Source organism: Agelaius tricolor, unplaced genomic scaffold, assembly GCF_023055355.1.
Source record: "Agelaius tricolor isolate 1412-34295 unplaced genomic scaffold, bAgeTri1.0.p SCAF_68, whole genome shotgun sequence".
NCBI classification, from domain to species: domain Eukaryota; kingdom Metazoa; phylum Chordata; class Aves; order Passeriformes; family Icteridae; genus Agelaius; species Agelaius tricolor.
The window spans coordinates 766,250-783,246 of NW_027269328.1; the positions used below are offsets into that span (position 1 = coordinate 766,250).

The following is a 16,997-nucleotide window of genomic DNA, read 5'->3' on the forward strand; positions in this document are numbered from 1 at the left end:
GGGACAGGCTGCTGGCAAACCTCCTGTTTGAGGGGGGGAGAGCATCCTCACAGCCTGTGATTTAGTGGGAAGTGCTTTAAAACTGGAATTTGTAAATTAGGACTTGCCTCCAGTCTGTGCCTATAAATTGACTGGGAGCCTTGCTTTGTGCCAGCAAGAAAATGCAATCCAGGGCTGCACTAAGGCTGGAATTTTCCATGCTCAGCTGTGGAGAGCTTCTCAGCTGGCAGGAGCACAGCTGCTCTGTGGGGATGTCTGACAAGAGGCAAAGCCTCAGCTCCTTCCTTTGAGCTTCCTTTGAACCAGAGGCTTTGCAGCAGGTCAGGTCAGCAGAGCCAGTGGCTTTTCCTGGCCCACGGGGCTGCCTGGGCTCCTGCTCACTCTGCACTCTCCAAGGGCTCTGAGCTGGGATTTGTCCCTTTTGTGCCACTCACAACAACCCCATGGCTTCATAACCTTGGTGTCTGTACATACAGGGGGCTGAGTTCCAGTTTTGGGGGACACTGATCCTTCCAATCATCCCAGAATAATAATCCCAGGATAATCATGAGTGATTTCCTTCCTAACCAGGCATCTGGAGCCCTCCTGTCAGCAGCACCCTGAGGAAGTGTTAGAACTGACAGAGAGCAGGTTTGGATGGGATCTTGGGAATGAGGAACTGTGCCCTGGCAGGGTGGGCAGGCCCTGGCACAGGGTGCCCACCCTGGATCCCTGGCAGTGCCCAAGGCCAGGCTGGACACTGGGGCTGGGAACACCCTGGGACAGTGGAAATGTCCCTGCCATGGACAGGATGAGCCTTTAGGTCCTTTCCAGCCCAAACCATTCCATGACTCTATGATTAATGAATAAGAAAATCATCATGAAATGTAAAACCAGAAAATATTGAAAAATGAGGATATTTAGGTCTAAAGAGCAAGATGGAATGAAACTGTACAGATTGTGGTGTTTAGTGCCTTGGGGAAGTGGAGTTGGGTGAGCTGAGATTTACACAGTGGCAACTTTTAAATATCACAAAATTGGGAAGTTGTGGCCTGAATCTGCTGCTTGTTTCTGCTGGGTTCAGGTTGCACATTTGAAATGAAACTTGGGAAGCAGAAAACGAAACTCCCACAGAAAAAAAAAAAAAAAGAAAGAAATCTCAGTGTTGTGTTTGCCACTTCTCCTGCACAGGAGTTTTCCCAGCAGTGGCTCAGTGTCCTTGGAGGTGTTTTGTGCAGTGCATTTCTATTTCCCCACTGCTTCCTGCCTTGGAACTCACTCCACACTTGCAGGAGCTGTGCAGCATTCCCAGAACAATGCAAGGCAGCAGCTGAATGAGCAGGGCATGGATTTAGGGGAACATTTCCTGTGTAAAGGCTGCTCTGGATCTGCAGCTGGTTTTGTTAAACCTCAGGAGATTCCCATGGCCACTTCTGGAGTCCCTCTGTTTGGCCCTGTCCTTCAGGTGTGACACCACACAGCACAACAGCTCCTTGCCTCCTCCTGGCTGTGGAAAAGGGCCCTCTGACAGTCTCACTGACCTCTGAAATTATATTTAGGACTAAGGCAAGAACACAAAGGTCAGGCTGAATTCAAACCTGCCTGGGGTGAGAAGTAACTCAATCCTCAGGAGCTGGGGTGCAGCTCTGTAAGGAGCAGGCTGGATCAGAGCTCTCCTGCTGCTCCAGATGGAAATGTGCCTGCAAGGAGCAGTGAGGGACACAGCCCTGGCCTGGCCTTCCAGAGAAATGACCTCATCCAGGGCAGATCCACCAGGATGTCCAGGTTCTCCACCAGGGGAACCACTGCATGTCAGATTGTGGCTGCAAGCAATCCAGGAGCTGAGGATCTCCTTGGCTGGGTTATTTCCAGCTCTGGGACAGTCACTAGTGATGAGTCCTCTCTCTCCAGGAGCTGTGAGAAAGGAATTCATGCACATTTGGGACTGGAAACACTTGCAAAGTCTGGGAACTGGAGGGGTTTGCAGTGCTGAATGGCTGGAAGGTGATTCACACTCATGGTGCAGGGAAGGAATGAAGGACCAGAGTGAGAGATCCAGGAGAGGATGGTGCTGGCTTTGCTGAAGGACTTCAGAGGGACAGGGTAGTGGAGCTAAAACTTGAGTGTGATACCACACATTGAAATGGAAACCAAAAGGCTTTGGGGTTCCCAGAAGTGATGAACATCATGGAGCCATTGAGAAATGAAATGGGGTTTTCCTGGGCAGGAAGTGAGTGTGGCAGTCCCACACAGCACAGGTTGGATCAGCACTGCCTGGGGAGAAAGGGACTTTTTTAGGGAAGACAACTGGCAAAATGAGGGTTCTTCATGGTGTCAGAGCACATCTTGAAAATCCTGGATATCCTGAACGGGTAGGGAGGGTCTGAGAGAACTTGCTGCCTTTTTCTACCACCAGAACATCAGTTCTGGCCTGAGGCTGCAAAGTGGCACGTGGAAAACACCAGGAAATGAAGTTTTGCTGGGAAACTCCTCATGGGATGTGGGGGTAGCTGCAGGTGTCCATGGACAGGTTCCTAAGGGATTTCACAAGAGCCTGGTCAGGTTTGGACTCTCCAATCCACAGAGGGGATCCCTGGTTCCAGAATTCTTTAATCTTTAGGAAATGGAAGCTGGAAAACCTCTGGGCTGCCCAGGTGCAGCTCTGAGGGGCTTGTCAGGAGGCACCAGAAGCAGAGCTGGGTTTGTCATCCAGGCAAAGCACAGGCTCAGAGGAATGGAACTGGCAGCTAAAAATCTATTTTTTCTCTTTTTTTTCCTACTTAGCTGCTCCTCCAGCTCTCCTGTCTTTAATGACATTTGTGTGTCAGCCTGTTTTCCTACAGTCTTCCTGACTGATTCCAAATTTTAGGAGCAGCTTTATGTCTTTAGTGTGCAGCTCCTAGCTGTGTGGAGAACTCTAAAATAACTTTTTTTCTCCCAGTACATCTCTGCTGGCAACACATTTACATGGCCAGAGAAGTGTCCTCAGGATCTTGGTTGATTCAGCAATGAGCTGGTGTCACATATAAGCCATCCTGAGTCCTCCCAGGTGTGGGAATTCCCTTGGATGTGCAGCTTCTGCTGTTTAGGGAGTGTGGTGGTGACCAGAGCTGCACACACCTCCACTCCCCAGGTGCCCTCAGCCTCATTAATTTCTGCAATTACCCCTAGAATGGCTAGGAGTGAATTCTGTTTGCTGAAGATGCTCCTCTGGCATGGCAGTCCCATAAAACAATTGGAGAATTCACTTGTTTTAGATTTCTCTGGATTATGGAAGCTGGGGGTGCCATGGAGAGAAGGAGACTCAGGGGTGCCCCCATCCATCACCCCCACACCCCCTGAAAGGTGCCTGTGCTCAGCTGGGGCTGGGCTCTTTCTCCAGCAGCACTGACACAACCAGAGCACACAGCCTCGAGCTGCACCAAGGGCAATTTAGGCTGGATATCAGGAAAAAGTTCTGTACAGAAAGGGTGATAAAGTTCTGGAATGTTCTGCCCGGGGAGGTGGTGGAGTCCCCATGCCTGGGTGTGTTTAACAAAGCCTGGATGTGGCACTGGGGGCCAGGGTTGAGGTGTTGGGGATGGATTGGACTTGGTGGTCTTGAAGATCTTTTCCAACCTGGTCATTCTGGGAATTCTGAGAATCTGGGGCCTTTGGGAATTCCCAGGGACCAGGGAGGTGGTGCAGTCCCCATCCCTGGGTGTGTTTAACTGGTGTGCCAGGGTTTAACTGAGGTGTTGGGGCTGGATTGGACTCCATGATCTTGAGGGTCTCTTCCAACCTGGTCATTCTGGGAATTCTGGGCATTTTTTTTTTCCTTGCTGAGTATTATTCAGAAAAGCTGAAATTTGCCAGTCATGAGATACCTGAAAGAGCACAGAACCCCAGGATCACTGAGGTGGGAAAATCCCTCCATGGCCATGGAATCCATGGGAAAATCCCTCCATGGCCATGGAATCCATGGGAAAATCCCTCCATGGCCATGGAGTCCATGGGAAAATCCCTCCATGGCCATGGAGTGCAGCTGTGCCCAATGCCCACCTTGTCCCCAGCCCAGAGCTCTGAGTGCCACATCCAGGCCTTGCTGGGGCCCCTGCAGGGGTGGACATTCCAAACCCCCCTTCCAAGGCCTGAGCACCCTTTCCATGGATCCAGCCTGCCCAGATCCCTCTGCAGAGCTTCCTGCCCCCCAGCACATCCTCCCATGCAGGGTACCCTGGCTGAGGGTGCCCTGAGTGCCCTCCCAGCCCATCCATGAAGGTGTTGGGCAGGACTGAGGCAGCCCTGAGCCCCCTGGTGCCCGTGCCCAGCTGGATGTGCCTCCATGCCCAGCTTTCTCCAGCCAGGAATGCTGAGCCAGGGACACTTTTCCCTTTGGGAAGGGAAATCCTCAGCCTGGTGTTCCCCAGTCTCTCCAGTGCAGCACTGAGCTGCAAATGTAACAACATTGGGACAGTAATAAAATTCTTGGGGTTATTTGCTAGGAATTACTTGCTTTCATATGTTGAAGAGCTTCATTTTGAGCCACGTGGATTGGCAGGATGCTCACAAATCACCAGATCTAAATCTCTTCTTGCTGCAGCCATGTAAATCTTTCATCAATAAATCATAATGCATTTTAAGGTTTCTTCAGTCTCTGCCAGGTCAGCTGGAAAGCTGTCCCAGAAATTCCTTTCTCTCCAGGTTAAACCTCTAATATGATACAGCTTATGCATATTTTAATGTTGGCATGAGAATAATTCAAATAGATTTTTCACTTTCCTTGAGCATCTCCTTTCCCCAGTCCCACAGGACAGCCTCGTTTGTCTTCACAAAGCTGAACATCCAAGCTCCCTCCCTTTCCAGCTCTGTTTCATTCTCCCTGGCTGTTTCAGTAATCCTTGCCCACATTCATGGCAGCTGGGAGTGTGAGCCAGTTTGTGCCTACACCCAGAGGTTTGAACAAAGGGCTGGGAGCCAGGGCTGCAAACATCCCCTGCGTGCCCCCAGTGTCTGCTGCAGTTTGCCCAGGGTGGATCCAGGCCTCGTGGGCACCCAGAGAGCCATAACTCATTTCCTGTTTGCCTCAGCCAGCTCTAATCTCCAGCCATTAGGAGTTATCTCTGAATAATGAATGGAGAGCCCATTAACCAGGGGAAAGGGCAGAGCTATAGCATCTATTTCAAAAAAAAAAATGAAAAGGGAAACACTCCAGGTTCTTTGCTTCTTCCCTCCCCAGCATTCTTCTCTTCCATTAGCTGAGCTCCAGTTGCCAGAAAAAGCAGTGGAGGAGTTAACCAGGGAGTCAGCTGTAGGATGTGACAAGCAGTGAGTAGCAGCTCCGTGCTGCCTACTCCAAGTTGGTGTAAAACCACTCAGAATTGTTCCTGTGACAGCTGCTGGCCGTGGCAGGAGGGAGGAATCACAGATCCCAAAAATCTGCTGGGGTTGGTCAGGCTCCTCCAGCACTGTCCTGCTTGGTAGGAGCCAGTGGGAGGGAAGGTGCTGGAGAGTGGGTACAGAGAAAATAATGAGGGTGTGAGTGGAGATACTTTGCAGGAGTTTGTCCTGAGTGAAGGAAAGGATCCCTTTCTCTCTCTCTCTCTCTGGGATATGCTAGGAAAGCCATCAATTAAATAATTAAATTCCTCCAAATCACTTCATGGAATCCCAGAATTGTTTGGGTGGGAAGGGACCTTAAAGCCCATCTCATTCCCACCCCTGCCATGGCAGGGACACCTCCCACTGTCCCAGGGTGTCCCAGTGTCCAGCCTGGCCTTGGGCACTGCCAGGGACCCAGGGTGGGCACCCTGTGCCAGGGCCTGCCCACCCTGCCAGGGAAGAGTTAACAGCTGGGACAAAGGGAGAGACTCTGGGTCTTTTATGGGAGATAAGCCAGAAAAGGTGAAGCTGTAAAGTTTAAATCCAGTCAAGGAGTGGATTTAAACTAATAATAATTCCAGCTGCTCTCAGCCAGCTGGAGAAATGTCACTGGAAAAAGTCCTGTGAAATTCAGTGCAGCCAAATGCCAAGTCCTGGACTTCAGTGTGGGATGTCAGAGCTCCTGGTGGGGCCAGGAGTGGGGTGAGGAAACCTGGAAATGTCCCAGTGTGGGGCTGCTGAGGCTCCAGCTGAGTGTCCTGGGTGTTTCTGGGACATGGGCACTGGGAAGAGTCCAGGGGCAGTGGGAGCTGGGGCTGTACCTGAGCCCTTTGGCCAATCACACCAGGCTGGGGAAGGTTCCAGAAGCACAGCAGCCATGTCAGGCACAGTGTGGCATCCCTGGGTGCTTTGTGGAGCTGGGAGTGGGGTCAGGGACCTTCTGAGGCCACAGGCAGAGATCCAGGCCTGGCAGGACATCCCTGGCAGAGGCTGCTGGGGTTTGGGACCTGCCTGTCCCCTCCTCTGCTCCTTGGCCTTGTCCTGGTGTCACCAGGAGCAGATGGACATCAGTGGCTGAGTGTGCTGGGTTGTGAGCCAGGAGCTGGGGGTCAGGGACACACTGGGCCTTTCTGGAGGGGTTATGGAGTGTGGAACCTTGCTTGAGTCCAGTTTAAATTTGGGGACACCTTGGAGTCTACCTTGTCATGGAATAACTGAATCATAGACTGCTTTGGGCTGGAAGGGACCTTAAAGTTCATCCAGTGCCACCCCTGCCATGGCAGGGACACTTCCCATGTCCCAGGCTGCTCCAAGCCCTGGCCTTGGGCACTGCCAGGGATCCAGGCTGGGCACCCTGTGCCAGGGCACAATTCCCCATTCCCAATTTCCCATCCATCCCTGCCCTCTGGCACTGGGAGCCATTCCCTGGCTCCTGTCCCTGCAGGCCTTGTCCCCAGTCCCTCTGCAGCTCTCCTGGAGCCCCTTCAGGCCCTGGCAGTGGCTCCAGGCTCTGCCCAGAGCTCAGTTTTTCCCTTTCACCCCCCAGATCTGCACCCCCCAGGATTTGTGTGCTGAGAATCAGAAGCCCAGGCCGGAGCCATGGCAGGCAGCAGCACCTTGGGATGCCAGGATCCCAACTGGGTTGGGTGGGAATGGAGCTCAGAGCCCCCCCAATGCCAGCCCTGCCATGGCAGGGACAGCTCCCAGTGTGCCAGGGTGTGCCAGTGTCCAGCCTGGCCTTGGGCACTGCCAGGGATCCAGGCTGGGCACCCTGTGCCAGGGCCTGCCCACCCTGCCAGGGCACAATTCCCAATTCCCAAGATCCCATCCAGCCCTGCCCTCTGGCACTGGGAGCCATTCCCTGGCTCCTGTCTCTCCAGGCCTTGTCCCCAGTCCCTCTGCAGCTCTCCTGGAGCCCCTTCAGGCCCTGCCAGGGGCTCTGAGCTCTCCCTGGCTCCTTCTCCTCTCCAGGTGAGCACCCCCAGCTCCCCCAGCCTGGCTCCAGCCCTGGAGCAGCTCTGGGGCCTCCTCTGGGCTCTGTCCTGCAGCTCCATGTCCCTGTCACATGAACGATGTCACTGCAAACTGCCTGTAAAGCTCCAATCTCTGGGGTTTGTGGCCTCTGAAAGACACTGCAGAATGTGCAGTTAATTCTTTCTCATTAATTCTCAGTTTATTGTCAATATTCAGCTCATTCCCAGGTTTTTTTAAGCACATCTCATCCACAATCCCAGGAGCTAATGGCAATTCCAGGCTGTCACTGATGTTTTGTGATCAGTTTTCAGCATATTGCTCACACACCAACATTTAACAGCACAGCTGGAGTGATGTTCCACAGCCTTTGATCAGAAATGGCAGAATTTACATTTGCAGGATCAAGTTAAACAAATAAAAAAAAAAGTTTTACAGTTTTATCAGGCTGATCTGAGAAGAAAATTCCTCTTAGGGTTAAGTGTGAGTCCCAAAAAGTGTTGGGTTGTTGTCTCTGTGGATCCACCCTGCTCTGTCTGTGCCATATGTGCTGTTACTTACAAGTAAAATATTATTTATATTTTATTTATCTTATTTATATTTTATTTATTTTATTTATATTATTTATATTTTATTTATTATTTACCTTATAAAATCAAGCCTTACTAATTCAACTAAACTAACAACTAACCAAAAAAGTTCCTGTTAAAAAAATCGTAAAAATAAAAATCAATTTACATAACAATCCATTCTTATTAAAAAATACTCACCTATAAAAAAGAAAATTGTACCCATATAAAACACTCACTTTCCAAAGAACTAAAAATGTAAACTACCTAAAAAAATTAATACAAGCATACACTACTACCAACCAATAAACAAAATAAAATAAGTTTCAATAAATTACTAACCACTTAAATTCAAACCCAATACCTTCTAATATTCTTATAAATATCAACTATTAAAATAAAAATAAAATAAACTATTAAAAGAAATAAAGATTTAAATGAAGTAAATTTAAAAAATTTAAATTATATTACAACTATGTAAATAAAAATTTAAAAATTGTAATACAACTATGCAAATAAAAGTTTTAAAAATTAAATTTTTAAAAAATCTCCTAAAATTGTGTAAATAAAAATGTTTAAAATTATATTAAAACTATTTAATTTTTTTAAAAATTATATTATAACTATGTAAATAAATATTTTTTAAGTTGTATTAAAACTATGTAAATAATTTTTTAAAGTGTATTAAAGCAATGTCAATAAAATTTTTAAAATTATGTTACAACTATGTAAATAAAAATTTTAAAATGTTATAAAACCATGTAAGTAAAATTTTTAAAGTTACATTTTTAAAAATTATCTTAAATTTATGTAAGTAAAAATGTTTAACATTATATTAAAACTATTTGAATAAAATTTTTAAATTATATTAGATCTATGCAAACAAAATTTTTAAAAATTTATTAAAGCTATGTAAATAAATTTTTTTAAAATTATGTTTAATCTATGTAAATAAAAATTATATTACAATTATGTAAATACTTTTAATTTATTAACACTATGTAAATCAAATTTTTAAAAATTATATTACAACTATGTAAATAAAATAATTTAAAATTATAATAAAACTATGTAAATAAATTTTTTACAATTTATTAGAACTATGTAAATAAAATTTTTAAAATTATAATAAAGCTATGTAAAAATTTTTAAATTATATTAAAGCTATGCAAAAATTTTTTAAATTATATTAAAATAATATAAATAAAACATTTTAAAATTATATTTTAACTATGTAAATAATTTTTTAAAAATTTATTAAAACCAGGTAAATAAAATTTTGAAAAATTATATTACTACTATGGAAATGAAATTTTAATAGATTATATTTAAACTATGTAAATAAAAAAATTTAACATTTATTAAAACTGTAAATAAAAAATTGAAAAAGTATATTAAAGCTATGTAAATAATTTTTTAAATTATATTACAACTATGTAAATAAAATTTAAAAAAAATTATTATAACCATATAAATAAAAATTTTAAAAATGAAATTTAAAAAAAGATCTTAAAACTATGTAAATAAAAATGTCTACAATTATATGAAAACTATATAAATAAAAATTTAGAAATTATAATAAAACTATGTAAATAACTTTTTAAATTTATTTAAACCATGTAAATTTAAATTTTCGATTTTTTTAAAATTAAAAATGCTTTAAAAATAAAACTATTCTACACAAGAGCAATGGCTTGTCCATGTCCCTGAGGAGCCTGTGGTGTTTCCCCAGGGACACGGCGGGGCAGGAGCGCTTCCACACCATCACCACCTCCTACTACCGAGGGGCCATGGGCATCATGCTGGTCTACGACATCACCAACGCCAAGAGCTTCGAGAACATCAGCAAGTGGCTCAGGAACATCGACGAGGTGAGTGCCACAGCTGGGCCACACAGCCCAAACTGGGGCTGCACACCCCAAACCGGGGCCAGACACCCCAAACTGGGGCCACACACCCCAAACCGGGGCCAGACACCCCAAACTGGGGCCACACAGCTCAAATGGGGGCCAGACACCCCAAACCGGGGCCAGACATGAGCCAAACCTGAGCCAGACACCCCAAACGTGAGCAAGGCATCCCCACACCTGGGCCACACAGTCCAAACTGGGGCCACACAGTCCAAACTGGGGCCACACACCCCAAACCGGGGGCACACAGCCCAAACTGGGGCCACACACCCCAAACCGGGGGCACACAGCCCAAACTGGGGCCAGACACCCCAAACTGGGCCCACACACCCCAAACCGGGGCCAGACACCCCAAACTGGGGCCACACACCTCAAACCGGGGCCAGAGCTCCCAAACCTGAGCCAGACACCTCAAACCTGGGCCAGACACCCCAAACCAGGGCCAGACACCTCAAACGTGAACCAAACATGAGCCAAACCTGAGCCAGACACCCCAAACATGAGCCAGGGATCCCCACACCTGAGCCAGACATCCCACACCTGAGCCAGACATGATCCAAACCTGAGCCAGACACCTCAAACGTGAGCCAAACCTGAGCCAGACACCCCACACCTGAGCCAGACATGAGCCAAACCTGAGCCAGATATCCCAAACATGAGCCAGACACCCCAAACGTGTGCCAGGCATCCCCACACCTGAGCCAGACACCCCAAACGTGAGCCAGGCATCCCCAAACGTGTGCCAGACACCTCAGACATGAGGCAGGGATCCCCACACCTGAGCCAGACATGATCCAAACCTGAGCCAGATATCCCAAACCTGAGCCAGACACCCCAAACATGTGCCAGGCATCCCCAAACCTGAGCCAGACACCCCAAACATGTGCCAGGCATCCCCAAACCTGAGCCAGACACCCCAAACCTGAGCCAGGCATCCCCAAACCTGAGCCAGACACCCCAAACCTGAGCCAGTCATTCCACACCTGAGCTCCTGTGTGTGGTGTTTTCAGGGTCCCCCATCAGAAGAGGAAGGAATGATGAATCTGACTCCATGTTCTTAGAAGGCTAATTTATTATCATATCAATCATATCATCATATCATATCATATATCATATCATCATATCATCATATCATCATATCATATTATATATTATGCTAAAGAACAGAGAAAGGATGCTTACAGAAGGTTTAACAAGATACTAATGAAAAACTCGTGACTCTCTCCTCAGAGTCTGACACAGCTGGCTGTGAGTGGTCATTAAGTCAGAACAATTCACATGAAAGCAATAGAACAGTTTGTCCCTCACCCTTGTTGTCCCTCACCCTTGTTGTCCCTCACCCTTGCTGTCCCTCACCCTCGTTGTCCCTCAGCCCATGGATCCAGGCTGTCCTGGTCCCTCTCAGAGCCCCCTGTCCCCAGCAGATCCACATCCCCCCCTGGGGCTGTCCCTGAGCTGGGCCAGGCTGGTGCCCTCCATGCCCTGAAGGTGTTGGGCAGGACTGAGCCAGCCCTGAGCGCCCCGGTGCCCGTGCCCAGCTGGATGTGCCTCCATGCCCAGGTCTATCCCAGCAGAGTGCACCTATCTAAGCCAGGATCAGCCAGTTTCTGCAGAGAATGCCATGGGAGAAGGTGCCAAAGGCTTTAGCAAAGCCCAGGCTTTGCATCCACAGCCTTTCCCTCCTCCATTAAGGTCACAGTGTCACAGAAGGAGATCAGGCTGGGCCAGCAGGACCTGTCACAGCCAGACTGGCTGGGCCTGATCTCCTGCTTGTCCTGCACGTGCTGTGTGTGATCACAGCCCAGGTGATCTGCTCCAGGACCCTCCCCAGCTCCTGGAGTTCCTGGATCCTCCTTCAGTACTTCCTGGAGCCTGGCATCATCATAACTCTCTGCAGGCTGCCCAGGCAGGGGTGGAGTCCCCATCTCTGAGGGATTCAAAAGCTGTGTGGATGTGGCACTTGTGCTGGCCAACCTGCAGTGAGACAGGACCTCCCCAGCTCCCCAGGACTGATGAGAAATGATCCATATTGCCCCTCCAGAGAGGCCTGTGCTGCAGGGAATGGATCTGGGCTGGATCTGGGACTCCTCATCCCCGCCAGGCTGGCACTGCATCCTCCTGCCCCACACCTTGAGGGAACAACAACCCCTCCCCTCCCTGCTCCCTTTGGAGACCCTGCCCTGTTCTCTGGTTTCTGGTTCCCTTCTCTCATTTCTTTCTTTGGGTCCTGCCCCCTGTTTTCCTCCCCAGTCCCTTTTTCTCCCCTGGCTCATCCCTCACATTGTGCAGTGACAAAGTGGAGAGGAAAAAAACCATTAACCAGTGCTAGGAAGTCATTAGAGGCTGGGGTTAATGAACAGCTTGTTGCTCTGCCACTGCAGTGCATGGAGCTCCATTGTGGGCAGTTGTAAATGTCCCCAAATTGCAGGTGCAGGTGGTGGCCTGGCCACACCAAAGTGAAGCAGGTATTTTGGGTGTGAGGGGGACATGTGTGACCCTGTAACCCTGTCCCTGTGTCCTTCCAGCATGCCAACGAGGATGTGGAGAGGATGCTGCTAGGAAACAAGTGTGACATGGAAGATAAAAGAGTTGTCCCTAAAGCAAAAGGTGAACAGGTGAGTATCCAACAAAAACTTCTTTATCCAAGTCAGCAAATCACTGCCAAGACTTCTGCCTGCTCCAGGGGGTTGGGATGCCCCAGTGGGGTGTGCCAGGGAATGAATGCAGGAGCTGATGGATGTGAATCCTGGGAATGTTTGCTCAAAAACTGCCATGAATGGAGTGAGCTCAGCTGCACTTTCTGCTTCTTTTGAGAACTCAAAGTTCCCAGACATCCCTGAAGTTCCTCACAGTGTCACAGTGTGTGGTGTCTGTCCTCTTAGGCCCAGACACAGACTGGGGATTATTTAGTAGATTTTAATTGTTCTGAATTGTGACATTCTGAATCTTCTGAGCCACCTTACCTGGCTGGTGCTGCTGGTGTCAGTTGGAAGGGAGACACAGAATCCCAGAATCCCTGAGGCTGGAAAATCCCTCCCAGCCCATCCAGTCCCAGCTGTGCTCAATCCCCACCTTGTCCCCAGCCCAGGGCACTCAGTGCCACATCCAGGTGACACCTGCAGGGATGGGCACTCCAAACCCCCCTGGGCAGCCCCTGCCAAGGCCTGAGCCCCCTTTCCATGCAGAAATTCCTCCTGGTGCCCACCCTGAGCCTGCCCTGGCCCAGCCTGAGGCCATTTCCCCTTGTCCTGTCCCTGTTCCCTGGGAGCAGAGCCCGACCCCCCCTGGCTGTGCCCTCCTGGCAGGGACTTGTGCAGAGCCACAAGGGCCCCCCTGAGCCTCCTTTGCTCCAGGCTGAGCCCCTGCCCAGCTCCCTCAGCCCCTGCTGGGGCTCCATTCCCTGCCCAGCTCCCTCAGCCCCTCCTGGGGCTCCATTCCCTGCCCAGCTCCCTCAGCCCCTGCTGGGGCTCCATTCCCTGCCCAGCTCCCTCAGCCCCTCCTGGGGCTCCATTCCCTGCCCAGCTCCCTCAGCCCCTCCTGGGGCTCCATTCCCTGCCCAGCTCCAGCCCCTGCAGGTCTCTCGTGTCAGGAGGGGCCCAGAGCTGCCCCCAGCCCTGGAGGTGCCCCAGCAGTGCCAGCACAGGGGATGAGCACTGCCCTGGCCCTGCTGGCACAGCCCAGGGGCCATTGGCACCCCTGGCTTCATGTCCAGTCCAGTATTCCCTGCTTTATAAAAACTGCTGATCCCAAAGTGGTGGTGGCTCCACTGGAACATGCCCAGCCTCTCTAACCTGCCTCTCTCTGTTTGCTGCAGATTGCCAGGGAGCACGGTATTAGGTTTTTTGAAACTAGTGCAAAAGCAAATATAAACATTGAGAAGGCATTCCTCACATTAGCAGAAGACATTCTTCGAAAGGTAGGTGCTCACAGCATTCCTTTGGAACAAATTTCCTGAAATTCCAGCTCTCCTGTTGTGATGTTCACCTGGATGGTTGCACTTTGACTTTGCTGTGCTGAGGCAGAGCAGTCCCTGAAGGAGCAGGGCTGAACTTCTGTAGCTTGTTTGATGCTTTGTTGTTGTAGGGGGCCTGCCTACAGGGAGTAACCTCCATCAGAGCCAAGGAACTGAAATTCCTGTTTGTTTGGCCCTTACACTCATGGTTGTTGTGCCTGTGCTGGAGTGAAATGTTTCCATTGGTGTGGAGAGAATTCTCCTTTCCTGCCACTGTGTCTGTCCATGCACTGACAGCTCCTGAGGGGCTCTTGGGAAGAGTTCAGGAGTGGAGGGTGGGGCAGGAACGAGCTCTGCCACTCCCAGCTGTGCTCCCAGCCATGGCATTTCCTTGGGGCTTCCACTGCCCCACATCATCTTCCTGAGAGGTGCAGTGAACCAGTGAACCATGGAATCAGTGAGGCTGGAAAAGCTTCCTGAGAGCACCAAGTCAAATCATCCCCCAGCACTGCCAGAGCCACCACTGATCCATGGCCCCAAGTGCCACATCCACAGGGCTTTGAAATCCCTCCAGGGATGGGCAGCTTTCCCAGCAAGAAATTGTTCCCTATATCCAATCTAAACCCTCCTGGCCCAGCCTGAGGCCATTTCCCCTTGTCCTGTCCCTGTTCCCTGGGAGCAGAGCCCGACCCCCCCTGGCTGTGCCCTCCTGGCAGGGACTTGTGCAGAGCCACAAGGGCCCCCCTGAGCCTCCTTTGCTCCAGGCTGAGCCCCTGCCCAGCTCCCTCAGCCCCTGCTGGGGCTCCATTCCCTGCCCAGCTCCCTCAGTCCCTCCTGGGGCTCCATTCCCTGCCCAGCTCCCTCAGCCCCTGCTGGGGCTCCATTCCCTGCCCAGCTCCCTCAGCCCCTCCTGGGGCTCCATTCCCTGCCCAGCTCCCTCAGCCCCTCCTGGGGCTCCATTCCCTGCCCAGCTCCAGCCCCTGCAGGTCTCTCCTGTCAGGAGGGGCCCAGAGCTGCCCCCAGCCCTGGAGGTGCCCCAGCAGTGCCAGCACAGGGGACGGGCACTGCCCTGGCCCTGCTGCCACCCTGGCTTGTGTCCATGGCCTGTGGCAGATCCCTGTGTGCCCAGGGCTGCTGTACCTGTGGCCCTGACCTCTGTCAGGAGTTCAAAATTCCATCAGCTTCCTGCAGGTGCCACTGAGGTGTTTCAGGACTGAGCTGGGCTGGATCCCTGCATGGCTCTGGCACCATTTCTGTGGGATGTGCTCCCCTGGCCAAGGGCTCAGTGTACACAGAAACCCCTGTGCTGGAACATTCCTGCCTAGGAGCAGCTCATGGGAGCTCCAGAGCTCCAGACACATGGGTTGGCCAACCCTGGCCCTTGTTCCCTGTCCTCTTCCTGTTCCTACACAAACCCCATCCCAAGCCTGTCTCAGCCCTGCCTTCCTCCCTCTCCTGTGTGATGATTCTGTGGATAATGTCACCCAGTTGTCACTGCAGTCCTCAGTCATTTCTTAATCAGTTTCTGACAAGCTTTGTGTGAAAAATGGGGTGAAAACATGGTGAACAGGAGGTCAGGCTACAAACCATACCAACCTTTGGGCCTTAAATCTTCATTTTTGGCCTGTGTCATTATTCCTGGGATTCTTCTGCAAGGCTGTGACAAAGAGAGTTAAAAAAGTAATGTGGAGAGTGAATTGTGGTGAGGGTTTAGGTTCCTTTCCAGCCAGCTGGAAGTAGATGTTGGTGTTGGATCAAATCCACTGGAGTGGGGTTTTGGCTTCGGTGTCACCAAGTTCTGTCCTGTGACAAGGAGGAGCTTGAGTGTCCTTCCATGGGAGCTGCTGTCCCAGGAGCAGGGAGCAGAGGCTGGGAACAAGCCCAGTTTATCCATAAAAACTGGGGGTTTTGGAGGTCATTAGTTCACATCATCTGAGTTCAGCTTGTGGTGTTTGTAGGCTGGGATTTCCTTACTCCACCAAACCCAGCGCTGGCTCTAAAATAATTCCAGTTGACTTTGGGGTGGTCCCACTTCAAGCACTGGGGTTTTTCCCAGCTTTCCATTCATTTAAAACAAACCAAACAACAGGAAAAAAACCCCCTTAAATTAGTTGTTCACATTTGTGCTGGAGTGGGGGAGGATTCCCTGCCTTTCTGAGGAGCTCTTTGCGCACAGCTGATCCCAGTTCCCTCTGGTGATGCCAGCCCCCAGTGGTCCCACTTCAAGCACTGGGTTTTTTCCCAGCTTTCCATTTATTTAAAACAAACCAAACAACAGGAAAAAACCCCTTAAATTAGTTGTTCACATTTGTGCTGGAGTGGGGGAGGATTCCCTGCCTTTCTGAGGAGCTCTTTGCGCACAGCTGATCCCAGTTCCCTCTGGCGATGCCAGCCCCCAGCTCTGGGTCTTTTCCTGGGGGATCTCCAGAGCCATCTAACTGTGTTCACTTGTTTCCTTGCAGACCCCTGTAAAAGAGCCCAACAGTGAAAATGTAGATATCAGCAGTGGCAGTGGGGTGACGGGCTGGAAGAGCAAGTGCTGCTGAACCTTCTCCTCTCTCACCAATCGCCATCCACCGCCCCTTTTTTCTCGCTGCAAAACAAACCACTCTGCCCGTTTTTTAACCTGAAACCAATGGTTTTGTTCCTCATCTTAACGAGCTCCTGCCTCCCCTTGGTTTTCTGGCTAGGACAGCTTTGCCTACTCCAGTTTTCTCAACACATTGTATAGGAAATTCATCTCCGTGACTTCATTTCCATGTCCCTGCTCAGCTCACCACTACATTTGGGTTGTATTATAGTCCCGTCCCTCCTGCCATTAAACCCCAGAGCAATCATACTCAACTCTCTTCTGCAAATTGTATAAGAATAAAGGTTAGAATTAACAATTGATTTTGTACAACAGTGGAATTTTCTGTCATGGATCATGTGCTTGAGTCACCATATTCTCTAGATGCATCAGGCAAGAGCCAGGAAAAACTCATTTTCGCCTTGAGTCCGTGAGTGGGGTTTCTTTGTCCTGTGCCTTATGTGGAAAAAGGAACTTTTATTTTCACTTTCTTTTCTCTTTTCTGGTGGAAGCATGTGCAGGAGACATCCCATCCCCCCTGTGCCATTGAGTCCTGACCTCTGTAGTGGTTGCTTTCTGTAACGTTGGTGTCATGCATCGAGGACAAAGGGTGGTGCAAAACAAAAGCAAACTCCATGTAACCTGCTGTGTCTCCTCTTGCCAATCCCGCCGTTCCCAACTCTTCC

General features: G+C 49.6%; 1 protein-coding gene across 1 annotated transcript in view; it reads left to right on the plus strand.

Annotated features, from left to right (window-relative positions):
- RAB10 (RAB10, member RAS oncogene family) overlaps positions 1-16,634 on the plus strand; it is a 48,079-nt gene extending 31,445 nt beyond the window's left edge. The window contains exons 3-6 of the mRNA XM_071417207.1: positions 9,613-9,751; positions 12,316-12,405; positions 13,605-13,706; positions 16,205-16,634. Of these exons, the coding sequence (XP_071273308.1) occupies positions 9,613-9,751; positions 12,316-12,405; positions 13,605-13,706; positions 16,205-16,288 (415 nt within the window). The 3' untranslated portion in view covers positions 16,289-16,634. The remainder of the gene's footprint in view (positions 1-9,612; positions 9,752-12,315; positions 12,406-13,604; positions 13,707-16,204) is intronic.
- Positions 16,635-16,997: the final 363 nt, after the last annotated feature.